This window comes from Ruditapes philippinarum, unplaced genomic scaffold (genome assembly GCF_026571515.1).
Source record: "Ruditapes philippinarum isolate M1 unplaced genomic scaffold, ASM2657151v2 ctg2014_1_1_1_1, whole genome shotgun sequence".
Classification (NCBI taxonomy): Eukaryota; Metazoa; Mollusca; class Bivalvia; order Venerida; family Veneridae; genus Ruditapes; species Ruditapes philippinarum.
This window is the reverse complement of record NW_026859056.1, coordinates 105,001-131,808: the sequence shown is the minus strand read 5'-3', so window position 1 is coordinate 131,808 and position 26,808 is coordinate 105,001. Positions and strand designations below refer to the sequence as shown.

The 26,808-nt window shown below is 30.8% G+C and overlaps 1 protein-coding gene across 5 annotated transcripts; it reads left to right on the top strand.

Annotated features, from left to right (window-relative positions):
* Positions 1-976: 976 nt before the first annotated feature.
* Positions 977-25,315, top strand: LOC132755023 (uncharacterized). Of its 5 annotated transcripts, none has more exons than XM_060745806.1 (17): positions 977-1,131; positions 7,870-7,890; positions 9,201-9,272; positions 12,073-12,198; positions 13,300-13,314; positions 13,673-13,693; positions 15,462-15,545; positions 15,963-16,088; positions 16,391-16,462; positions 17,005-17,142; positions 17,440-17,511; positions 18,940-19,071; positions 19,714-19,821; positions 21,201-21,253; positions 21,630-21,723; positions 24,007-24,038; positions 24,702-25,315. In XM_060745806.1, the coding sequence occupies exons 1-16, from the start codon at positions 1,101-1,103 to the stop codon at positions 24,036-24,038; spliced, it is 1,197 nt and encodes a 398-aa protein (XP_060601789.1). In that variant the 5' UTR covers positions 977-1,100; the 3' UTR covers positions 24,702-25,315. The 5 variants fall into 5 exon arrangements, with proteins under 5 accessions (XP_060601789.1, XP_060601788.1, XP_060601790.1 ...); XM_060745805.1 differs by lacking the exon at positions 24,007-24,038 and adding an exon at positions 22,427-22,465; XM_060745807.1 differs by lacking the exon at positions 24,007-24,038 and adding an exon at positions 22,101-22,112.
* Positions 25,316-26,808: the final 1,493 nt, after the last annotated feature.

The window sequence follows — 26,808 nt, the reverse complement described above, 5'->3', positions numbered from 1 at the left end:
ACAAGCACTGCTGTGGTTTGATCCTCGGGCGTGGCAAAAATGTTTTCCTGACAAAACATCTCTGACATTGCGTCTAATGGTATAATTCTTGTTTCAACGTTGAGTCAGAAATAATGCGCTGTTAGTTGCCGGTCATTTGCAAAGATATTAGTAGTTAAAGGGTATACATCTATATCTTATTAAATATTTTTCAAAAAAATCAACGGTAAAATTATATTGGTTCCTTTATTATATGGTTGACTACCGAAAAGGCAAGAAGTTTTGCAGCAGATATATAGCTTTATACACTTTAAAGTACTGGTTACTTATCCAGACAAAGTCGATAAATTGGAAACATTTGAACATGATCGCATAAATTTAAATTATTTGACCATAATTTTAAATTGAGCATGTTATTTTTTGAGGAATTACAGAGAACAATTTGCGTAGATATTTTAGAAGAATTATCATCATATAACTATTATGTTTGAAAGCCAAGACCTTTAGCTTGCTATGCAACTAATGTTACCTTTTAGATAAGGCCATACCAGGTGCAGGCCGGCTCATCCGCACCATGAGAATGGTTTGCCCTATACGCCATTTAGTAAATTTTAAAAAATTCCCTGAAAATGATGAATGTTTTAGGCAATATGGGCAATTTCATATAGAAAATCTAGCGCTTTAAGGGTCATGTCAAGATTTTCATTTGCTTTCCTCTCTAAATACATCTAAAGACCGGTATGTTTTTGTAAAGGACGTTCGATTGACAGCTTCGTGTCAACATCCATACAGAAATATTTGTATAACGAGTTGTCGTTACTTTCACAGTTTTATGACGGGCCGTCGTCCATAACTCATCTTGTTTAATCTGTCAAAAACGTTGCATTTCACATCGCCAGCTAATCAGAAGACGTCTTACGTCTTACATGTCGCTACGAATCGTTAGACAGCCAATCAAATTCGACGTTACGTGACTTTCATGAAAACGCGGAGTCATTTGCGTTTAAAGTATAAGATATAATACGGTGTCGCCACAGGGTTTGGTACACCGTAAAGTTGTTTCAAGAAGGGTAACCACGTTATTTAAGGATTAGTGGGACCCAAAACTTTTTTAACACAGGATGAGGTGTCTGGTGGTTTTAGTGTTGTTTGGTAAGATAATTGTTGCTTATAATTTATATTTTAAAACTAAAACAATGTTCTTTTTCTTCTTGTGATCTATCGTCATCCGTTATATAGGTTAATTCGTTAAAATTGATAGCATTTGTTGCCTTTTTTTATGTTAAGTGAAAGATCTTTTGTATTTTTGCAAAGCCGACTTCGATTCGTTTTCATTTTTCTTCATATTTTCATCGCAGTATGATACGTGTTTGCATAATTTTGTAGCAAAATGTTTTGTATGTTTTAAACAAAACTCATTTAAACTAAATGTATTTTTTTCCTTCCCATTATCAGTAAAATCCTTGCCCTTTTTTTGAAAATTTAAGTTTTATATTTCAATATAGTTTTTATTTTTTATTTTTGTTACATATACTATTTCAAACTGCTATATTATACACAGTACACTTTTTTAATATAACAATTGACTATAAGTCTGAAAAGCTTTGTAGAATGCTAAGGTTAGAAGAATAAATGTAAATTATGCAATAATTCAAGTGATTTTGCGAATTTGTATTTTCTTGTAAAATGTTTTATATTATCACTTAAAATGCATAAACTTGATATCAATATCTGCTGACGATTTTGAAATATACATTAAGGAAGCGTTAATTTATTTGTATATTTATGTTCTTTTATCCAAATGTTAAAGGTTTTTTTTCCCAAGCATGCACGCACATTGAAAAGTCTACGTTGCATATATATCCTTTTATTCAGATATAATAATGTGATATTAATAAGAAATTATTTTTATTGTGATGACTACCACTCACTCCCTTCGTAGTTTTGCGAGTTGGCAAAGTACTTTAGCATCTATCAAATTATTATATAATACAAATATATTTCTGTTGCGGAAACTGTAATAATTGTATGCGTTAATGGTGAAGTAAATTGTTGTTTTTTTTATTATGTCTGGCTAAAAAAACTATTTTTTAAGCATATTTTTTACTATTCGAACTCATTTTTTTATAACCGTTATTGCATCATTATATAAAAGTTTTCGGATAAAATAAATATTTTTTGGCGCATTTTTTTTCTAAATAATTCAAGATTAATTCATATATTATGTCTGGATCATTACATTTGTAGCCCAGGCTTTAGAATTAGTCGCGATTTCATTTATGTCTTCTTCTTTGTACTAGACTTATGTTATGAGATAAATAAAAATCATATAACAATTACATGTATTCATTTGGAAAATGCAGCAACACCAGTTTGTATATTATTAAAGAATTAGAATGGATAGCATTATACGTTTAAACGTTATATAATATTATCTTAGAATTAATTTAACCAATAAATCAAATGAGAAAGTCGCGAATTCATCGTTGGCGACCATGAAAAGGTCGCCCGATCTAGGTTCTCAATTTAACCCTATGTCACGTCTGTTATTTATGAACTCTGCATATGTTATAATCAATCTTTGACTGTGGCGACCGAATTTTGTCGCCCGTTTTTGAGGTGCCGTGTAATATGACATTATGTCTGTGTATTTAGTGTAGTAACATGGACAGGTTGATTGTTTTAACAACCTGTCAAATGAGCATAACGTACAGGGTTTCTATTATTACGCAACTGAAATACAAACAAAACACAAATTACTACGCTGTGTTTATTTTGACAGATGACAATCGCCGCACTATTTACATCTTGTAATCTGTAATCGACAATATCACAATATGTAAAACACTTTGTGAAACAACATTTGAAACACGGCGAAGAAACGGTATAACCATTCGATGATTTTATTCCTTCTTAAGCAAAAAAAAGACAGCATGAACACGGAGGCCGCACGTTGAAATTACGTTATTACAAAACATATCTAGTAAAGAAAACATGTGTAATATTTTATTGTATTACAGTAACGCGTAAGAAAAAGAAAAAAGAAGCAATATGCATATCGAAAGGTGAAGGCCGTAAAAAGAACTGCAGTTAAAATATATTTAATAAGATAATTTGATCAAACGTTCATTTCTTCCTGTATATGTTTATTTATGTCATCGCCTCTTGTTTATTTACGTCACACATGACGTCATACATGCTTCGTTGTGGAAACGGCTTTGTCCGAAAGTTCATTTTGCGTGTGAGCCCTTAAGGTAACGTTTTCATTTTATTGACTGTTTAAATTTTTATTACTTTATCATGTAAACAGTGATGAGGCGAGTTTTGATACCGCTAGGGGGCGCATACGCGCACTTGTCATAGTATCAAAATTAATAATTACACCGTGTTTGGTAATGCATTCTTTCGGTTAAAAGTTGAAACCAATCTAGATGCGAAATATTTCTACAATCTAATTAATTATTTTGATGCTTAACGCTTTTCAAATGCCGTACATTTAAAAATTACCGCGTTATTGTAACTTCGTTTTTCATTGGATAGTCGTGACGTTTATATAGTCTGCTGTCAATATATGAGGAAATCTTACTATTTTTATAAATTCGTTATAAATATTCCTGACAGGTTATATGACTGTATATAAACGGTTGATTGTTATATATTTCCAAACAACCGTTTATATAAGGCCATATAACCTGTCAATTTTTTTTAGACATAATAATATACACAGATTGTAAAAGAAATATAAAATGAGCGTAAAGTGTGAATAAAATTATGTCGATATTTAACATCCAGTCGACGTCAATGGACTTGCTCGAAGCGTCACATATAAGTTTATGATATATAATAAACGTGATACTGTCAATGTTTCAGTAACTGAAGCATTCATATAAAATACGGAAATAAAGAAAAAATCGTAGGCAGCATTTTAAACGTCATAAGTAATTTAATAAAAGTGACGTCATGAGTGTTTAAAAAAAGACAATATGCCGACGTTTTATTATCATTATTATTATTATTATTATTATTATTATTATTATTATTATTATTATTATTATTATACAAATGTGATAGGAAGTACATTGTTTGCGTGCGCATCCATTAGAATGATTTTTATAAAGACTTCAAAACATGTTTAAATTCTGATTACGTCACATAAATGACGTCATATATGATGTTATTTAGTGCCCAAATCATTTTCAATAACGTTATGATTATAATTGAATTATTTTGTTGTGTCATTTTGAACTTGATGACATTTTACGCGATGCGTGAATAAATTCTTCTTGTATTACAATCAGGAAGTGAAGTTGCGAGATTGTTAAATGTGTGCGCACTTTTTTTTATGACAAATACAAAACAAAAGATGTTACACGGTAGTCCACAATCAAACTGACAAGTGATGGGACCAACGCATGCACTTGTTCAATTACATTTTGTTTATAGACAAATCGTGGTTTCAAAATGAAATTAAGTGGCTCTTTTTTCACATACAAGAGAGTAGGTGAAATTAGTGCAAAATGTTTAGGACAAAAAAACAACAAAAGGAAAACAAAACAACAATATTTATGATACCACAAACATCTTTAAGTTCATTAAAATATTATAGTAATATTAGATAGCGGCATGACCGAATGGTCAACGTGTCGTACTAGCAATCTAGGTCGCTAGCGTTATGGGTTGAAACCCCGCCAGCGACAAATCGCTGTTTCCTTTAGCAAGAAACTTTACACTCGTTGCTCAGTACTGGTTTGTTCCAGGAGAGCGGATTCTAAAGTGTGTCTGTATGCTTATAGCTTCGTACATAATCAAACTAAAATAAATTCTTTACAAACTATTACCGCTAAGGAAGGGAAAACAGCAACAACAAATAAGACAAGTAATTAACTTTTATTTCCGTAAGCCGACTGTAATTTCTACTTTTATATACGAGTTTCATCAACTCAGCCCTTGAATGAATTTGAATTATTTTTTTTTTTCATAAATGTTCACAATACTTTTCTTAAGATTGATCATTGAAAAGAAAATATCATTTGCTCATCAGAAGTTGGGCCGCTTTAAACCTAAGATACTATAAATACTTATTTTATAAGAAAGAGTTAAAATAGCAAAATCAGCATTTCCCATTAATTAATCAAATTCTAGTTAATAGATGTATTAATACAGTTTTTTTATGTGTAAATATTTTTTTAATTAATATTCTGTATTGTGATAGATTGAGGAACATTTTTTTCAGCTGTGTTTTTATGTTAAAACTCATAAATAACAACTAATTATCAGAAGAAAAAGACAATGTTCAATGAAATGATATGTAAATAATATTCACTATTCAAATTTAATGACATAACATGAAACAAAAAAAAGTTACACCTGGCGAATAAATTTTATTGTAATGAAATTTAAATACTTTTTTTATTTCTTTCATTTTTTTTTTATAAATTAATAAAAACACCTTTTATATTTATTCGTTCTTCTTACGTAAAAAGAGGAAATAAATCTTTACAACCGGTGTATCGATAAATTAATAAATAGATAAAGCCCAGAATGTCCGATTGTTCAGTCCAATTTAAGATTGATGTTTCTATTTTGTTTTTCCTACCTATCCCTTAAAATTGGCGTCAAGAATTTTTAGCGTTAAAGTTCCAAAAGAAAACAACACCGGAAATCGTTGGATAATTTAAATTGTGTGACATCATATCCTGTCTGACGTCATTCCCTGTTTCATTTTATCATTATTGTAAGAAATTTCAAATAAATAATGTTATGTTATAATAATTTAACATGAAATAAAGGCATGTAACTGATTGTTAAAGTCTTAATAGTAAATTGTGGAAAATCATTTGTTTAAATCAAAACAACGATTCGCGCATTCATTAAAGAAACAAAAATCGATACTTCCGTGTGCAAAGTATAGTAAGTTGCTTCAAAGAATATGCCTTGCTTCAAAAATCGGTATACCGCAAATATGCTTTGCCTTACGGTAGCAAAGTTTAGAGTGATATTAAAGCTTTTCTTTATTTTCATCAATCAATTAAGATTGCATCATTCATTGATAAAACGAAAATGCTTAATTAACCACAGTTTTAAAATAGATTCAACCATGTAATTACAAGTCATGATATGTCCTCTCTTTACGCTAAGACAATAAATCATATGTTTCAAAAAGTATTTGTTAATGACGTAAGAACAAATTGCACGATTTTTGACAAGTCAATAAAGACTCGACTGACAGGATGCATTTTCCTTTAATTGATTTGTTTACGAAATAAAAAAAAGGGAAACATGAAATCTAACCGTTGATATTTGCCCTATGGCAAAAGTAAATATTCATAAGCTGTACCGACAATACACAAGTCACTTGTCAACAGTTGTTTCTTGTCAAAACTCGTGCAAATTTTCGTTCTCATTACGCAACTTGTCGAAAGGTTGAATTGGTCCATCAAAGCACACGCATGTCGAAAGGTTTAATTGGTCAATCAATTTCAAAACAAACTGCATGCGCCTTTTCTATAGGTTTGTTTATTTATTTTTAGCTCAGCTCGACTTTATAATTGAATCCTGGAAAGTGTATTTTAGTAATAGTAAAGTTGTAAACATCCCACGATTTTGCAAAAACAAAAAAAAAAAAAAAAAAAAAAAAGATCAGAAATGATGTCAATCAATGTTAGAAATGCAATCTCATTCCGATTGTTTGACTGCCTACACAAAAAAAAAAATCAAATACTTTTTTTGCGACTTTTTTTAAAAATAATTGTTTAGTAATAAAATGTTGAATTCTGCTGTAAACGGTGCTAGGGAGGGGTATGTAGGCGAAAGCTTGCTACGTTTCTAATTACTAACCATTTTGTTGTAAAACCAGCGTGGTTTGTGCAGTCTTCTCGTACATCAAACAAGAAATGTAGTATTTACAAGGTGTAAAAATGTAAGTGAATCTGATATTCGGATCAATGATTGGCAGAGTCACACTCTCAGTTTGTTTCAATTAGAAAATAAAAATAGAAAGTAATGTTCAAAGTACCTGTTCTATCATCAGAATAATAGTGGCAAAAAAAAAGTAAAACAACAAAGAATTTAAAAAAACACAAAAAAAAACCAAAACAAAACAACTTAACCAAAAGCAAAAATGACACAAAACATCCTATTATTTTTGCAATTTTTGATGCAAATGTTGAATTCCGCTTAAGCCGGTGCTAGGGGTGTGGACGGTAACTTGCACTTTCCATACCGCAATACCGTCCCAGGCTCAATCAAACCGAGCCTGCAACATTTTCAATTATGCCGTGTTGGAATCCTTTAGGGATTCGTGGCGATTTTTCCCCATCAAATATGTGAAGAAAGAAATACAGATTTCAAATAAGCCTTTTATATTGTAAGGAATACAGTTATTAAGAACAAAATTAAACTTTAAGATTAATTATTTCTAATCCATCATTTCGCCATGTGTCTTTACAGAACTGATTCAATTAACTCAAATTCACACGAAAATAATTGTATGCGGTTTGTTCGGAAATAATAGTATAGTAGTAAAACTGTCCGAATCTGTCCGAATGTGGCCATTTTTTAGCACGTGCATGACAGACAATTTATTTTACACCTTTTATAGTTCGATCCATCACAACAAAAGATACGGAAAGAGTCAAACAAGACCACATTTGGTTGGTCAACCACAAGAAGACACCCATGCTCTTACATAAACACATCAAGCTGTCAACTTTAAAGTATTGCATCGATATATCTAACTGTGTTGGTAAAAAATGATAACTGGCAGATGCATATACTCGTACTCGTATATATAATATATGCTTCGTACAATAATTTGAATAAGTTTGCAAACGAAAAGAAGTGCACAATTTTGATCATATTAATTATCGATTTTATTTTATTTCATTTCAGGGTTGGCAGGTGCCGCCTTTGGTAAGTTAGCAGACTTTTAAAATACTTTTGTCATGTTGTCCTTTTAAAAATGTTCCTTAATTAAAAAATAAAAACAAAGAACAACTCCACTGAGATTTTAATAGCCTAAACGCATGAAAATGAAAAAAAAAACTTACAAAAATCGTTTCGGCACTAAAAAAAAAAATGTTACACAGATAATACAAAAATATACTCAGAATCGAATCAAAAATAGACATAAAGTGCGATTATTAGCACGATTTGAGTTTAAAGTATTAAAAAACTTTTCTTTTCAAGGTCATTTTGCGCAATGAAATATTTATTCTGGATATGAAATTTTGAACACAGGTTATATATATGGACATACGTCAAGTGGTATAAAAAAAATCTCGAAAAACATATTTCTAGTCGAATCTTATCAGAAAAAAAACCTCAGTGGAGTTCCTAGTGGAGCGGTAAGAATCATTAGAACAATCGCATTAGGAGTACAAAAAGAATTATTTGATGAGAATTTCACATATATTTGAACTTTCCCTATTTTTATACATTTTAAATGTCTGGTATTTGATATATTTTGTACAACATAAAATTGTATGCATGTAAACTTTAAATTGTATGAATTCAATCGTCTAGTTTCTGAAATCCCAAAATAGATATAATAATGCAGCAGATCTGTTTGCAATAGGCTACATCAAAATTACTAAGTGGTACAAATTTGTCGCTACAGTATTTGTTTTTACGTCAACATTTGCTTTAAGTGATACGGTTGAAAGTATATGACGTCATTTTGACAAGTTTTTGTGTTGGAAACCCAAAAAATCAATAAATAATTTAATTTTGGGTGCCTTTCTTTATTTTTCTTTGCATATTTTTTCATTTGAAATGCTTCACTTGATTTATAGAAATATATCAGTGATATAAAATTTCACTGTTTTGAATTTAAGCCCCTTACGTTGTTTCAGTGAAATCCACTAAACAGAACTAATCAACTTAATTCGTGACGTCGCAAATATCACGTTGTATATTATTTGGCAGCTATTATTATTATTGGTAAAAGTCCTTTTAACTTTATTCATGTTAAAGAAATTTGTTTGTTTAGTTTTAGATTCTTTTCCACGAGATCCTGTAAAGCAAAACACATTTAAAATCTTGCTTGCCACCGTGAAGGTATACTTTTTTGTGCTCAACATGTGATGAATTTTGATTTAAACTGGAACTTAAAAAAAATTCCAATATAATTTTGATTTTACAATTATGTCAAGTATGTGTTCCTATTCTATGTTGTTATTTGCATTTTTGTTTCAAAATCCGTGAATTTCGTTTATGTTTAGCACAATCATATGGTAAATGGCCAAAATGGAAACAACCAAAATGGCAACCGCCTAAATACAAACACCGTATAGGTATGGACTAAATGTTAAGATAAGGCTTTGTGACGTCAGTATCTGCTTTGTGACGTCATAATAGATAAATGACGTCACCATTTGCTTTAATTCCCCGCTTTTCCACGTTCCTGATTCCCAGCTTTTTCACCCCATGTAACCAAAGACAATTTTGTTGAGTTTCAGGGATTACTTTTAAGGAACACGGAGCTTGAAATTGAGCAATATTTTGTTTTTCTGTCTAAATTTTGCTTGTTTTAACATTATTATAGGTCTGTTCCCTTCGAAATACCGCATGTATATTACATATCACTGAATGATATGTGTGTCATATTTATTATTGAAGCAACTCCTTAAGGCTTTTAATTTGTAATAAACATAACTTCCATGACCGTTTAATAACCTATAATGGCTTAGTCTGTTCAAGTGACAAACATTTTCATTCATTTTGGTGGTTAATTCGTATTAAAAAAAATATTTTTTACTCTCCCTATATATTTGGTTTCCTTCTTTGTAACGTTCATTTTCTGTGGTATTATTTAGACAAACATCCCAATCCTTTAGGCGCTTAACATTTTGACTTTGTTGTTACCAATGCGATTATTGGTTCCAATAGTTTAAGTTCTGAACAAAAGAGTACTTTTTAGACCGGTGCAAGGGGGCATACAAGACGAGGAGACTATGATTTTCTTATAAACTAACTAAATTAAATCTAGTCCAAAATTTAAGATAGATACTCGATCTACAAGGAATGAAGATCGCCTTTTTTCTGAACAATAGATAATTTTTAGGCGGTGCTAGGGGGCTTACAAGATGTTCCACCACTCAACACCTCTCATGAACAGACTGAAAATAAAACCTAGATCACAATTTTAGATAGATGCTTTTACATGATATATTTGTATAATTTTCTTGTTAACTATCAAGTTCATTTCATATATTACATTTTTATTGGCACTCGTAACCGAATTTATATTTCTGATTGGAAACAACGTATTGACATAAATATTGTATGTATGATCACTTGTACAAACAGAGTGCAGTGTAATAAAGCAAGAATTGTAACATATGTCGATATTTTATTATTATTCGTTTTATTGAAATAATATTCCGGATAATGTTATGTCTTAACATGACAATTGAATGTTTAACTGTAATTAAAATATGTTCTTTGTCGGAAATAGACTGAAATTATATGTTGTTTTCATAAATAATCACATGTACCGGGATTTTAAAACTATGTACGGGTGTTTGAGTCACGTTTTTAAAATATATCATATATTAAATAAAATTTAAATCATTTTGCACTTGCGACAAAATTTGTAATTACTGATGTAAATTCGGATCGTTTTATTTTTCGGACACACCCAGTTTTATAATTTATTTTTAGCGATTTATTTTTACTTAAGTATTCATCATTCAAAATTTTATTGCACACGTTCATTGAATCATATCAGGAAAGGCGGACATACTTCAACCATTCATTATTAATTTTTATAACATTTAAAATGTTTGTAATATTTTAATACATGTATGCGCTTATTTTAAATAACACGGCTATTTTATTGGTCAATTAAAGTTGACTTAAACTAGGCAACGTACTTCGTCAATAAAATTTGACTTTTTCTTCATTCACATAGCGTTAGATGATGTATGGTCAAGAATTTGATATGCCGTAGGCCTTCAAACTGAACTTTCTCTATTTTTATAATAGTTTGAAAGCCTTGTATGAGATAAATATGTGTATAATATGTGTATAATATGTGTATAATATAACATTGTGTTCATGTAAAATGTTTACCTGTGCATTCTGTCTGTCAATTCTTCAAATGTCTTAATGAATTTTCATTGCATCAAGTCTGTGTGCAATAAGCATCTTTTCAATCTTTTCAGGACAAAAAAAGTGGTATTCCCGGACTTTTTTAATTATACTTTATATATTTCTTTCTTTTTGTCCCGTGAAACTATTTAATTCTTTTAAAGATAGTTTTAACCACTATTTTAAATTTCATTTAAATATATTTTATTCTTAGTAAGATTTCATTTTGTGTATCACCTGTAAGAAACTTATTTTTTTTATAAACTTAAGGATCGAGTCAAGTAGGAAAACCTTATCAGGATAAACATGTAAATATTCATCGCCAAATGCCAAGATCGGCGGTTAAGGTTTTAATATTTTTATATGAATACATATACAAAACATACGATGATATTATTTTATTAAACATAAAATACCACACTCTGAATAATAAAGAAAAGTCAAAGAAAAGTAAAAATAAATAACATGGCATTAAAAAGTTATTTTACATGTTTCTTAACAAAAAGTTTTGGTATTATTCTCTTTTACGCAATTCTTAGCAAATATGTTAAGTATCATAACATTGTAAAATCTGTTCACGTTTGGAATCTTAATGTTTTACCTTTTATTTTACAGGAATCCTTTATAAAGACTGTTGTTTTTTTGTATCAGATATACCATTTTAACTCGAATCTGTGGCCGATAACGTCAACATTTTTTTCTTAAGCAAACGTTAACTTTTTTTTAATAGACACTTTTAGTTTATTATCACAATAAAATTAATAAACTGCAAAGGCATGACAGAAATTAGTTGGCCACAGTGTTCAGTATGGACACTTCAGCCCTAAGCATAACATATTTATCAAGTTTCGAGTTAGAATCGTATAATCCAACCCTTTTACCCTTTGGTGTGTGGTATTTATAAACGAAATCCCCATATTTCGCAACCGCAATAGCTTATTTCATATCACCTTCCTGTGCTAATGCTTTTACCTAAATCCCTATACCATACCAATTTTGCAGGCAACCTTTACGGAAATAATTACGGAAATAACTTCGGAAATTCGTACGGAGGTAAAGGCGGGAGCTACGGTAAAAACACCCATACACATAAACACACCCATACTACGAAATATGTGGAGAAAAAAGGTGCGTATAAATAATTGTTCAAGTTCGATGCGACGGATGGACTAGAATTTACAACTATATCTCGGAAGTCCGTATTCATAAAATTAAAATCTGAAATTAAAGTCCCTGTCATTTATACATGTATTAAAAAAGCTTCAGATGAGTAGGGATCTGTCCGCATAGTGTGGATTCTTTAACGTTTATTTAACAATTCGTTAAACGTCCAATAAGACAATTGTAAGCAAACATTCATGTCTCAAATTTTACAGAAATAAATATTATAAAAAATGAAAAAAAGAAGATATTTCTTGATCGAAAACATATGTCAAAGTACTCTTATGTCTATATTCTATTTAACCGATTGTATCATTTGTTTATTCGAGTTAGTTTTCCTACATGTCTTTAGTTTATTGCCAGGTTCACAAATTTATAGTTAGCTCCCCTACCTTTAGCAATTTTTGTAGTAAGCTCCCCTACCTTTAGCTTTTTTGTAGTTAGCTCCCCTACATTTAGCATTATTGAATTCAAAATGTGTATAATTCCTGTAATTTCTTTCCCAAATTGCATGATACTTTGTCAGTGCTTATTTATAATATGCTAAGATTCAAACGGATAAAATTACCTTTTTAATTTTATGTTAACATATAAGATACTCACATAGAAAATGAATTTTAACTTTAACGTATGTTAAATATTAATTACTTAATGCTAATATTCAAATAGTAGTTATATATTGATTATTTAATGCTGATATTCAAATTGTAAGTTAAATTATTATCTATAGCTAACATTCAAAGTGTAAGCTAAATATTGATTAAATAATGTTAAACGTTCATCTTTAGCTTAATCATTAAACATTGTTCTACATAAATTTAATGTTTAAGCTAATTGCTAATTATTTTCCTGCATGAACTTTAAGTGTAAGCTTTTTCTTGATTTTTTTTATAAATTAAGTGTAAGCTTAACATTGATTTATTTGTTAAACATTATTTAAACATTAATAAATGGGTTGTATCTCTTCTTGTTGTGCGTGCGTTAACTTGAAATAAATTTGACATTCTGTATAAAGTGTTGATATAATATACAGTTATTGATTTTTTTTCTGTTTTTGTATTCTTACAGTGCCAGTACCAGTGCGTAAGTAAAAATAAAAAACTTCTTATTATAATTATTAAAATTATTATTTTGTTTTGCAAATTTATTGTAAAGATACAGGCTTTTTTAATCATGATTTTATTTTGCCGGATACAGACACAAGTCAAAAGATTATGTTTCACGACAATTTGAATAAAGCTTTCTCTATTCCATAAAAGAAACACCGTCGAAGTGTTTACATTTTTTTCAACAAGCTTAAATACTCGTAAATATGTTTGCCTTCAAATGTTTCCTGCCAATTGAAAGAGTCGTTTCAAAAGTTCTGCATGAATACCGATTCCTAAAATGTAAATGTCTGTTCATAGTCTGATCAAAACATTTTATTTTCTTTCATTTTCAGATGTGCAAGTACCTAAGCCATGTAAGTGTTTAAAAGTACTATCATTATTTTCATGAGTGTAAGCAAAGTAATAATGAAATAACAAAAGGTTTTCATCTGTTTTGTAAAACCATTGCTTTTTATGTAGTCTGCGCAAAGTTTGATTTTGATTGTTAAACTTAAAAAAAAAGCCAAGAAATCAATATATCTTATTTGCATTTTTGCCGTCATATACGTAAAAATGTATTGTTTTATTTAATTATTTATAATTTTAATTTAAAGAGATACTATGATTAAATTCTATATTATAAAAGATTGATAAATGATACACAGTCTCTTTGTAAATATAAATTAATCATGTTTTACGTCACACAAAGTAGATATGCTATGCTAAAAATAATTATGAAGTCACAATATGAATATAGCGTCATTAAAAACTGCCACTTTTTTTTTTAAATAATACCAACTTTACTTGACCTGTAATAGGGAACCTAGATTCCCATAAATAGTATCATTCATTATTTTATTCAAATTAGACATATTCAGAAAGATTTAGATTTCAATACATTTCTATGTTTAAAATGTTTTACCCAACGATGAGTATAGTATATCTTTAAGTTCAACAACCAGTCGATGCACTCGAGTCCTTTCTTACAAGCTACCACAGTATTTACCAGATGGTTTGAATCAGACTGGTTCGCCAACGAACGCTTTAAATGTTCTGGACTGGAACCTTCTTCTTTATAAAAAACAAGACAGCTTCTGTTGAAAATGTCGAATCTTTAATTTTTGCTCTTTTTATCATGTACATATTTCATTATTTTTCATGTGACAGTTAGGTTGAATAATTGCATCGATTAATATTTATGTACAATGATATATCGCTGAACGGAACTTGAGTCATGTATAATCTGTTAGAACGCTGCACGTTCTCTCACGTGCTAATACTATGTAAATAATAAAGCTATTTAACCCAAAGCACCTGCCGCGTATTTGATTGAAAATATTGTAGAAAAATGGGCAGTACTGCAAAATCATGTGCGAGCAACGACATGTCGGCGTTTTTATTCAGTCTTCTGCACTCTCATTAACTTTACATATCATGTTTAAAACTAAAACGGGAGGAAGTAACACGTGGAAGTACACAATGCATGATTGTTTGCACGTGCTTTACGTGCTTAATTATGAAAAAATATAATATGTTGTTCATATAGGGCAACGTTTTACATAATTGATATGTTTGTAATAGAACTTATATGACAAGTTTTGATAACAAGGAAAACAAATGTTGAATTACATAATTGCAAAACAAAAGAATATCCATAAAAAGAATGAAAATGAGGTTAACAAAGTAAAAAAGCAAAACAGGAGAACACAGAATACAAAAATAAATAATTATGTAAAAAATGAAATAAATATATAAATTAAAGAAATGAATAAATAAATAAATAAATACCGGTAAAATATTTCACATTTATCGCTATTTTATCAAGCATCTAGCATTCTAAAACCGTTATTCAAACATTATAAAATCATATTGCCCTTTCTAAAGAAGTAAAGATGTATTTGTTAGTGAGGCATAATGCGCCCTTTAGAAAGTTTTTTTTCCATCTACAAAGGCGAGTTAGTCTTCAAACATGTAGGAAATGGAAAAAAAAAAACAAAAAAAAACATCAACATAATTGAACAAGTCATGATTTTTTTCTAGCATCTACTAAGGCAATGTTGTTTATTAGCCAGCATAGAATTGCGGTTAATAAATCGATATTAATCGATATGTAGATAATAATTTTGTATTTTTATTTTACAGACCCTGTAGTACGTTATGTTCCCGTACGAGTCATTCAGCACGTGCCCGTGGAGGTTGTAAGGAAGGTACCCGTGCCACAACCTTGTAAGACATCATCAATTTACACTATACTTTACAACACAATAAAAATGTTGTATTTTTTTTCATTACATATAACACGTTTACAGGTTTATTTTAGATGATAATTTTGAAATATTTTTCATAACTTTTTTTTAATAATAAAGCGATACATATATACCAAGTATTTGACTACTGATTTTGTTTACCGATACTTGTACGATAATCGATTTTTTGAATGGAAAACCGTGAGTTATATGACCTTATATCCGTTCCAACATGGTCATATAACCTATGAAAACTTTTATAACTTATATACAAATGTAATATATTACCTATAAGAAATTTGTCTGAACGGATATGTTCTTTCTTACGTTCTTTATAGCCTTGTTATATCTTGTTGCTTATCAAATGTTAGAATAAACGTCATACTTATTGTTTTAGACCCAGTTGTCAAGAAGGTACCAGTTCCCGTGGTAAGGACCGTTGAACGAAAGATACCCATTCCCGTTCACAAACCAGTTCCATACCCAGTTGAGCGAAAAATACCCGTGCCAGTCCACGTACCAGGTGCTTGTTATAATACTTCTTAGACGCTCTGTTACACTGTATATAAACCCTTTCACAAATATGTTTTACTAAGATTGTAACAAATATCGATCATATAATAATCTCATATAAAGTTTTATTATTTAAAATAATCTCATACAAAGAAAAGTCGCGAAATATCTCTTTTTACTTTATACTTTAAAAGTTTATGTTTCTTATAATAATATGCATCATTTGAGAGCATAGCAATACTCGAGAGCAGAGAAAATCCTTACTTTTTGAGCATAGAAATACACTGTAGTAATACTAACTATTATTTTCAGTTCCAGTACATGTACCAAAACCATACCCAGTGCACGTGGTGAAAAAAGTACCCGTACATATTCCAGTCAAAGGTATGTAGAGTTACGAGTATCTGATAGCACGTAAAATAATCTCATCTACTGTAGTTACAATCTTCATTTACATAAATACACGTATAGACAATATATAGTTAGTTTTTCAATTTTTTCTTAATGTTTGTGCATCATTTGCAACGGCCATGATATAGAGGACGAGTTCCACTATTTTCTGTCAGTTAGTTATACATTGTTTTCATACCTAATTACTAGGGTATGATGGTTAACAAATAAGCAAAACCAAAATGTTCACCTAATGATATAAAGGCTTTAAGCAAATTTATTAGAATTCTGATCTTTTTCTTCACTTTTAATTGATAATCATAGTAGCAAATTAATGCCAGGCATCTAGTTCAAAATCACTAACCCAAGCATCATTATAGACGCTGCAGTTAAAATCAAAATCTATTTCCATTATTTCTAGTATTTGCGCTGAATATCTTTTGAACAGTGAGATTGTTTAATTATTGATGCAATTTTGTTATTCATGATCATATAGCGTCACTTTATGTAACCAATATTTTACTCGTATATTTCAGTACCAGTCGTTGTACCTAAGCCTGTACATGTTGTCCACAAACAGAAGGTACCAGTCCCAGTTCCCGTACCTAAACCGGTTTATATTCAAAAGAAGGTTGCCGTACCCGTACCTAAACCTTACCCAGTTCACAGACCATGTAAGTTTTCGTTATTATAAGTTATTATCCAAAATATTAAGAACAGATGTGTCATTTTGAATAGCAAAACATAACGGATAATATCATGTTTAAACAAAAAACCTCCAATTAACTAATATCATTCAATTAAAATAAAGAAATATCACTTTAGTATGAATCTTATTTACACACCGGAATTGTTCCTCATTCAGGCAATGGCAGTTGAAGTCATACTATGTATGTGTTTGTTTAGTCACCGTTTCTTCTTTGATTTGATCTATATAATATGTTTAATTTGCTTGCTTTCTTAAATTTCAGACCCAGTTCACGTTAAAGTGCCAGTACCCAAACCTTACCCAGTTCACGTACAGGTTCCAGTACCTAAACCAGGTTTGTGTAATAATATTTTGAAATCAAATGAGACGTCACGAAGATGACGTAACATATTCTTTCTACCTTATTAGAATGAACTCAACTGAGGTCCAAAAGCCTCAAAACATAAAATTTAAATTTTCTTAGATATATTAGCTGGAGTACTAGAAACTGAAATATACTGTATGCAAACGATAGGTAAGAAATATAATAAGAAAATAAATTAATAATTTTTTCTTCAATATTTGCTCAATTTTCACCATTGAAATAATATTTATTCTAGAAAAACGGAGTGAATTATCTACTGGTCTACACCTACACAAAATGGTTATAAATGTCAGAAAATTTTTTTTTTAGCCACGTCATGTCACAACACTTATGTCCCTTTAATTGTCCTGTTACTAGAACATATGAGCCGCGTCACGACAAAACCAACATAAAGGGTTTGCGACCAGTATGGATCCAGACCAACCTGCGCATCCGCGCAGTCTGATCAGGATCCATGCTGTTCGCTATCAGTTTTTTTTAACTGTTATAGGGTCTGTAAGCGAACAGCATGGATCCTGATCAGGCTGCGCGGATGCGCAGGCTGGTCTAGATCCATGCTGGTCGCAAACCCGTTATGTTGGTTTTGTCATGACACGGCTCATATATTAAAATAGCAATCATTTACATCTAATTATACGACGAGTTGATTGGTTAACTAAAACATGTCAGTTCACTCGAAAGATGAAATAAAATTTTCTTCTAAACATAATTAAAGCAAGCCCCAAATAGATCATTTTATGACAAAGTACTATCAAAATACTGTCCATCTTTAAGAATGTTAAAAATTGACATTTATATATTTACTTCTGATTTAATTATTTTGTAACGTTATGTATCGTTTTATGTAAACATTTTTTATTCGGGGTTTGCTTTTTGTGATATTAATTAAAATCAAATTTGTCAACAACTTTGACAGAAAACTGTTACTGCCATTGTCACCGCCTACAAAATGATAGAGACGTAATTTTAAGGTTTATTTTATTACAAAACTGATTATTGTTCGAGCAATTAAAATCAAGAGGTGACTGATGATTATAAACATTTTGATTTATGATTAAATATTTCTATAACATTAAAGCTGCATGCCCCCCCCCCCCCCGATGAGATATTTAAAGAAAATCTTACTTAGGAAAAAAGTTGCCGTTAGTGATGTTATCCTCCACCGGTTGATATTTTATTTTATAATTTTTGACATGACGTCAAAATATTTTTGTAATGACGTGTTATGACGTCATTCTTAAAAAATGATATGCAGCTTATAAGTTGAGCAGAATAAAACACCGAATGCATTCGAAATCGGAATGAATGAATACATGTATCTTGTACCAATTTCTTTGACTGTTTTCATTCAAATATTTCCGTAAGTTTACGTATACGTCATATTTTTTGTATTTTCAGTTCCAGTAATGGTTGAGAAAAAGGTCCATGTCCCAGTACACGTCCCAGTTCATATCCCAGTAGAACGTAAAGTTCCAGTCGCTGTTCCAGTTATTAAAGAAAGGCCTGTTCCATACCCAGTTAAAGTGGCTGGTAAGTTCAGTGGAGTCCCTTTAATAGTCCTGTTACTATTTATAGGAAATCATGTAACCACTTAGTGTCCGAAAATATTGTTTAAACACTTAACTAGTTAAAGTGACCGGTAAGTTAACAATGCATGTAACCACTTAGTGTCCCCGAAAATATTATTTATACACTTAACTAGTTCAAGTGACCGGTAAGTTCTCTACACGTTACCATTTTAAGTGACCGATAAGTTGGACAATACACGTAACTTGGTAAATTTACAAGTAAGTTCTCTTTATACTTGTAACAAAAACGACACGATTGAAAATAGTGCAAGCTCCGTTTGATTGAGCCTGTTTCAGTTTTAAGTTGTCTATTTATGTAACTATTGAAATGAGCGTTTTTGAACTCCTCTATACATGTAACCAGTCTTATATTGTCGCACTTTTCATAAACATACCTATTCCATGAAGCAGTATTTTTAATTACATTAACAAAAAATGTAAATATAATTAAATAAATAAGTAAATAAATAAATAAAAAAAATACTATTTATACATGGCGCATTGCAATAATATAACATTATAAATTAAAGCACTTTTATATGCTTATTAATATTTAATGCATTATCTTTATACAGTCATGACAATTTTATTTTATAACACGTAGTTCCCGTACCCAAGCCTTACCCCGTAGTACACAAGGTTGCTGTTCCAGTGAAACAACCCTACCCTGTTCCAGTAAAAACACCAGTAGCTGTTCCAGTTGAGCGAAAAGGTAAGTTCTGACTGACTGTGTGACTGATTGATTGATTGATTGATTGATTGATTAATTGATTGATTGATATTTTCTCTTCAATATAAAAGTTATGTTTTCATTATTTTCTAAAAGCATTTTGTCAGAAGTGAAGCAGCATGCCTCCAGATTCATGCATGTTTTTATGAGCATTTTAAAAACAAATATATTTGTCAAACTGGAATATAATGTTTTTATCACACACCCGTGCAGCTTTAACGTTTCCGTAAAATGGTATTGCACGGCCGTGCATATATTTTGACGTGACGTCATAATATTATTTTATCCAACTCGTTCAATAAATTCAGTATTAAACTTATATTCATTTAATATCCTCTATTTATTTCAATGAAATCGAAATATTTTGATACTATCATATTTTGTTCACTTTAATTATTATACTAATGCTTCAATCATATCTAAGGAAAATTATATTATGTTTTAATTTTATTTTGTTATTCTTATTTGTTAACATGGCATTGTTACAATCTTATATCAAACGAACGACGTAATTAAATTTAATGCTATGCCATGATATGGCTTTTCTTAATATAACAAAACGTTAATTATGTATAAAACATAATTATCAAAGAAACTAGTTCACAGTCAAAATCAAAAGGAACATCGTATTTAGAGTGTAATAATAATTTTATTACTTGTTGTTTACATTGTAAAATAGCAGTTATCAACATACTGACATATTAGCATACATATGATTGGCCCAGGTGGGTTATACAACCAGTTTTAACATTTACAACAGTGCCTCGGATAAGCCGGGCACCAAACACTTCCAGTGTTTACAGCTTTATGCAAATTGTCTGACGTGCTTTCTAGTTGATACACCTAGTCAAACATAGCCAATTATTGAACTGGCTTCGTTCTTATCACTGTTAATAGAGGTTTGGCCTAGTCTTGAATAGACTTTGCGGCTTAAGTTTGTTTCTCTGATACACACCAAATAGGTCCGTTCTTTTGGCAGCTCAAACACTTCTAATTTAAGACTCCCCAAAAAATATATCTATCCAAGCCTAATAATCTACGCATGATTCCTAGTTGTGACTCATTTTGCTCTTTGTAGCTGAATGGTTGCGTTATGCCGCATTTAATGGTTTAGGTATAATAAACTGCATCCACCGTTAATCCCAGCGTATTCGTGAGAGGCGACTAAATAACTGGAGTCTATGCATCTCTTAGCTCCAGTCGGTTAGGTGGTTTTGATCTCTGGCGTTGCTTTGAATATTGTAACACCCGAGATTTTCCAAAACTCATCTTTTTTGTTTCGGCGCCATATGACCTATACAGTGTTGGTGCACCGCAAAAGCAACCACACAAATAAACACATTTATGTTTTGTCTTTTCAGTTCCAGTACCTTATCCCGTGAAACACAAGGTTCCATACCCAGTTCACGTTCCTGTAAGTATACTATGAATCGGAATCATTCACCGGTCCTTGTTTATATACTTTCTCTGGGTAACAAAAGACAGATACTACTGATCTTAGCAAATGTGGGTTTACCAAATCTACTCACGTGATACAAAATCTATTTTTAACTACTAATGTTTAACGCGTTTGCTTCTTTATTCTGAATGGCACAGCGCCTCTTCTTATTTTATTTAGGATTTAGTAGATTTTCGTTATAAGATCGGAAAAGAATGCAAGAAATTGGCAGTTAACCTCTGTCTTAAGTATTGATAATGTATCGGCATCAAAAGAACACTTTTTAACGCTGAATCTGACTTACCACTAAGGAATTTATTTTTAAGGAAATGTTCTTATTTTAAATTTGCAGGTTCCTGTTAAACAACCAATGCCTTATCCAGTTGTACAAAAAGTCAAAGTTCCAGTGAAGGTCCCGTACCCGGTACCCGTCCAACCCAAGAAAGGTATTTACTAAATTTCTAAACCTTAAAACAATTATTATCATTATGTAACCGAAACAATGTAACATGAATAAGCACAGCAATAAGTTCAGCAAACATTTAAAACTTGTTAAAGAACTGAAAATTCTTTACCATATTAATAATTATATAACAGAAAGGAATCAAAGAGCAGTAAGCACTTTTCAAAGCTGTTAAATATCTGCCCACATAAACCACTAAATAGGGTTGAATAATAACGATAGTTTTGAGTAACATATTTTTTGTGTGTCAGGTTGCCAACCATTTGTAGTATTGTAATTATTTGGAAATGATTTACTAAAAAATACTTTGAAAATGAATATTTATGATTGTCATAAACACCAATTACGTCATTATCACAGGTCACTATTCAAGTAAGTCCAACCTTTGGATAAATTCCCCTGCAGCAGGAAAAATCAGTAAAGATGCTTTGCCTAACCATTCCCTTCATTTGCCACCCCAAAACAGCAACAGTCTGGACACTACAATATTCATTTTCCCCATCTTATTTGTACACTAAAAGAGTTAAATAAATTAAGTATAGTATATGCCGCAGTAAAGGTCATCTTTGTTTATAGCCAATGAAAATGCTTGCTTTCCCGCTCAATCTTTGTGTGATGCTAACTCTCTTTTATACAATATAACAAATATTTCTTATAATTATCTGAATATTTCATGGAATTAACAGCACCTATGAGAAAACCAAAGAAGTTTCAACGTCATTCAAGTGAGGCGATACGTTTTGTTATTTAGAAAGCTTGCTTTTTTGTATTACAAGTATTGCTCATATGTTTTGCTTAAAAATCACACACTGTATTATATATGTATGTCAATACCAAGATGTGTTATAACCCGTAGGTGCTTCATATATGTGTCTTCTTATATATTGTATTCCCCGAACACGTAGACGTTAGAGTATTATATGTTCACGTAGTATAGAGTCACATATTATCTCAAATATATTGGAATTGATCGTGAGTTTAGGTTATATGGTGACGAAATGTTAGATTTGTTGAACCAAATCTTGATTAGCAGATATTTGTATGTAAAATACAGCACAGACGTTATTGACGTTAAAAATTCTAATAATAATAATTTTTGTGGTTTCGCTTTTTATTTAAATGAATACAGTATAACTTATTTTGTTTGTTCGACTTCTTTATTTGAATTTAAATCGGGGTTGAACTAATTAAAGAAAAATCTGATTTGAATATAATCTTTGAATAAATCTAACGCAAAAATTCTGTAATGCAAATATATATGTTTTTTAATGTATTTTGCAATGAAGCATTCAAAAGAAATGTATTTCAAAATGTAGACAGACTGGCAATCTTTTTGAGCTTATGATATCACTTATTATAATAACTTTAAAACTTTCTAAAGTGTCTTCTATATATAATATATGATAATTATAATTATACTGAAAAAGTAATATAAACTCACGTACCTGCTTTGTCACCTGCTATATTATTGTCCATTTCCCTCCATCACAATTAACACTATCATCACTTTGCAATAGCATCTCATCATTATCATCAACATTCTCATCAACATGATCTGTATTACTATCGTCAACATCATCCTTGACTTTGCCTTCGGCATCGTCATCAACAAATCCGTCAACGTTATCGCCACCGGCAATAAAAGTTTATCACCCATCATTTTTATCATCATCACAATCATCATCCTTATTATCTCCATCATAACAGTCATCACCACCACCACCATCTTTTCCATCTTATTAGCATCATCCAACTCAACACTATATGCGTCAAAATCGACGATGCAATCGACAGCAAAATTGTTGTCATCGTTATCCTCGTTATTAACATCTTCGTTATTTTCACTTTCCTCAGCACACTTCTGATATTATATTGTTAACCTCATTATCATTATCCCTATCCTTCTGTAGTGGTTGAAATTATATTTCGTCCACTGAGATCGTTCTATTTCATTTATTTATTTATTTGTTTGCTAAATCGTCTTCATTTTAACCACACCAGCTTGAAATTGTAATGCTGTCCCGTTAAATAAGCGTATCATACTCTGCATCCACCGAATAAGGAATCGAAAAATAATTTCAACCACTGTTTTTAAGTCACCATAAATTTCATTAAAACTGTTGCAATTTCGGCCGCACCAGTCATATCTAATTTTATCTATGTAGACTAACATACACTTATCTGTACAGTCATGTAACTCCTTAGAATATACCTTTGCTTCTTTGCTTTATTTAACCAATTGCTTTTCTATTTATTTCGCTTTTAGATTACAAAGGCTATTCCGCCAACGCATATTAAGTAAGTATTAAAGCATATTCCTTGCCATATTGTTGTGTAGTTTAATAAAATAACAATATCACCAGGAAAATCAGTGAAGGAAGGCAAATAAAGGCAAATAATGGTGCTATTTATCCAGGCGGACATTTTCGTATATGGAGATTTTTGGTCGAACGGATTTGTTGAAATCCGCCCGGAGAATACTTGTTCCACATAAAGTTAATACATTTCATGGAATAAAGTATACAAGGTGTTTTAAGCACATGGGGTTGGTAGAGGTGTTATCCTAGCACCGGTGTAATCAGAAGAAAGTTTCTATAAACTGTCTTTTATGCAAAATGTCAATAAGATTGATGCTTCTATGTCGTTAACATTAAAATTGTACAAGTTTCATAAGAATCAATTTAATTTTTGTACGGTGGCTTTGTTTGTAATGATTATACATTTGTTCATATGCTAGCATTATAAACTATACGAAATAGTCTAGCATTTATAAAGCTGAATTTTATCCTGATGATAAATACAATAAAATTATCTATTTATATTTTTTCCAAAATATCAATAAAGAAAATCTTATAAATAGAGTAGTCTATTAACATCATTCTAGATATATAAATGGTTTGGTTAAGAACCGATTGATCTACGTGTTTTAAAAATTAAAATGAACAATCTTCTTTTTTTCAGGATGGTAAAAACTAAAAGGAACCGGAACAGTTTTATGTGGTTTCCATAGCAACCAAAATTAATTGCGAGGAGCGGGGTATACAGCTTATTAGATTTAAATTTCCGTCGTTATGGCTATGACGTCATTTCTACTGTTGCAATGATTCCTTTTTTTCCGAAATTGTATCATATTTCTTCGTAGGGCCCGTTATACTTTGTTTAAATTTACTCATCTTTTTATGAGATTTTATTCTGTTATAGAATTAGATTATATTGTCAATTATCGCTCCTTTTTTATTGTGTGCTTATACGTGTTGTTTTTACATCTGAATCATTCTTTGTGACGCCACGTCTGACGTCTTATGACGTCATACATGATGTCATTTGCTAGTGTAATAAATAATCGGACGAAAATCGTTCTTTATGGTACAACAAATGATTCGCTAACCTGGCATAATTTTATAATTCAAAATGGCAAATTATTGCTCAGTTTTGCCTATAAACTACAAACTATTTGTTAAAATTTTACTCGATAATTTCGAATGCGACCTGAACAAGTAGATCTAAATGGTATTTATATGCTTGACGATGGAATTCAACTGTTATCTATTAAATAAAACTTAGATTTTACATTATTTTTCTTCTTTGTTCTTCCTTTACTAAATAGTCATTCCTGTGTATAGTATGCACTTTGTGACGTCACGAGTAATTGTACTTCCGGTGAACTTCCATTTAGAATCTACTAGATGTCAAGATGTGTATTCTTCAGACAAGATTTACCTATAGAACGGATAGAAAGTTACCAACCATATTTACTGTCCAGCTTTATTTGCTATCCAATGAAAACGCTGTATTTCTTTAAACTTCTGTGCGTTCATAGCTCCCGTTAAAGTTAGTAATTTCTGTAGAACAGCAAGGATGAACATTAACATATACATTGTACTCAGAAGTCTAGCTTTTAGCTTAATTGGGTCCTATATAAAACGATATTAGTATAACAGACCTTAAACCAACCTGTACATGATTGTTGTAAACACTTTCAAAGGAAACTGCCCACAGCAAAAATTGTTAGCAATCACAGCAACAACTGTTAAGTCAAAGCAACAACAGTTAAAAATAACAATAACGGTAAACAAACGAAGCGAAAAGAGCTAACAATAGTTAACAGTCATAGAACAATAGTTAAAACCAATTTTAACAACAGTTACGAACCATAGTAAAAGAAGGTAACAAGTGGAGCAACAATAGTTAACCACCATATTAATATAGCTAACAAGTGAAGTAACAATAGTTAACCATCATAGTACCAATAGGTAATAAGTGGGGCAAGAACTAACCACCGTAGTTACAAAAGTTAACAAGTGAAGCAACATTAGTTAACCACCATAGTAAAAAGTGAACAATTAGAGAAACAATAGTTAACCACTATGGCAACAATAGTTAACCACTATAGTAACAATAGTTAACAAGTAGAGCAACAATAGTAAATCACCATATTAACAATAGTTACAAGTTGAGCAACAATAGTAAATCACCATAGTAACAATAGCTAACAAGTGGAGCAACAATAGTTAAACACTATAGCAACAAAAGTTAACAATTGGAGCAACAATAGTTAACCACCATGATAACAATACTTAACCACTATAGCAACAATAGTTAAACACCATAGGAACAAAAGCTAACAAGTGGAGCAAACAAAAGTTTTCCACCATAGTTACAATAGTTTACAAGTGGAGTAACAATAGTTAACCACCCAGCAACAATAGTAAACCACTATAGCAACAATAACTAACCACCATAGTATCAATTGGTAAGAAGTGGAGCAACAATAGTTATCCACTATAGTAAAAATAGTTAACAAGTGGAGCAACATTAGTTAACCACTATAGCAACAAAAGTTAAACACCATAGTAACAATAGCTAGAAAACATTACTTTAAAATCATAGCACAAATGGTAAAAGAACCATATGGAAAAATAGTCAAAACCATAGCAACAATTGCTAACAATCATAACAATTATAGATAAAAGTCGGTGCCATATGTATAAATTTTGAGCATAATACCCGACTTTCAAATCTCGTTGTGTGTTACCTATTCTTCATTTATCACCGTGTCTTCTCAAGC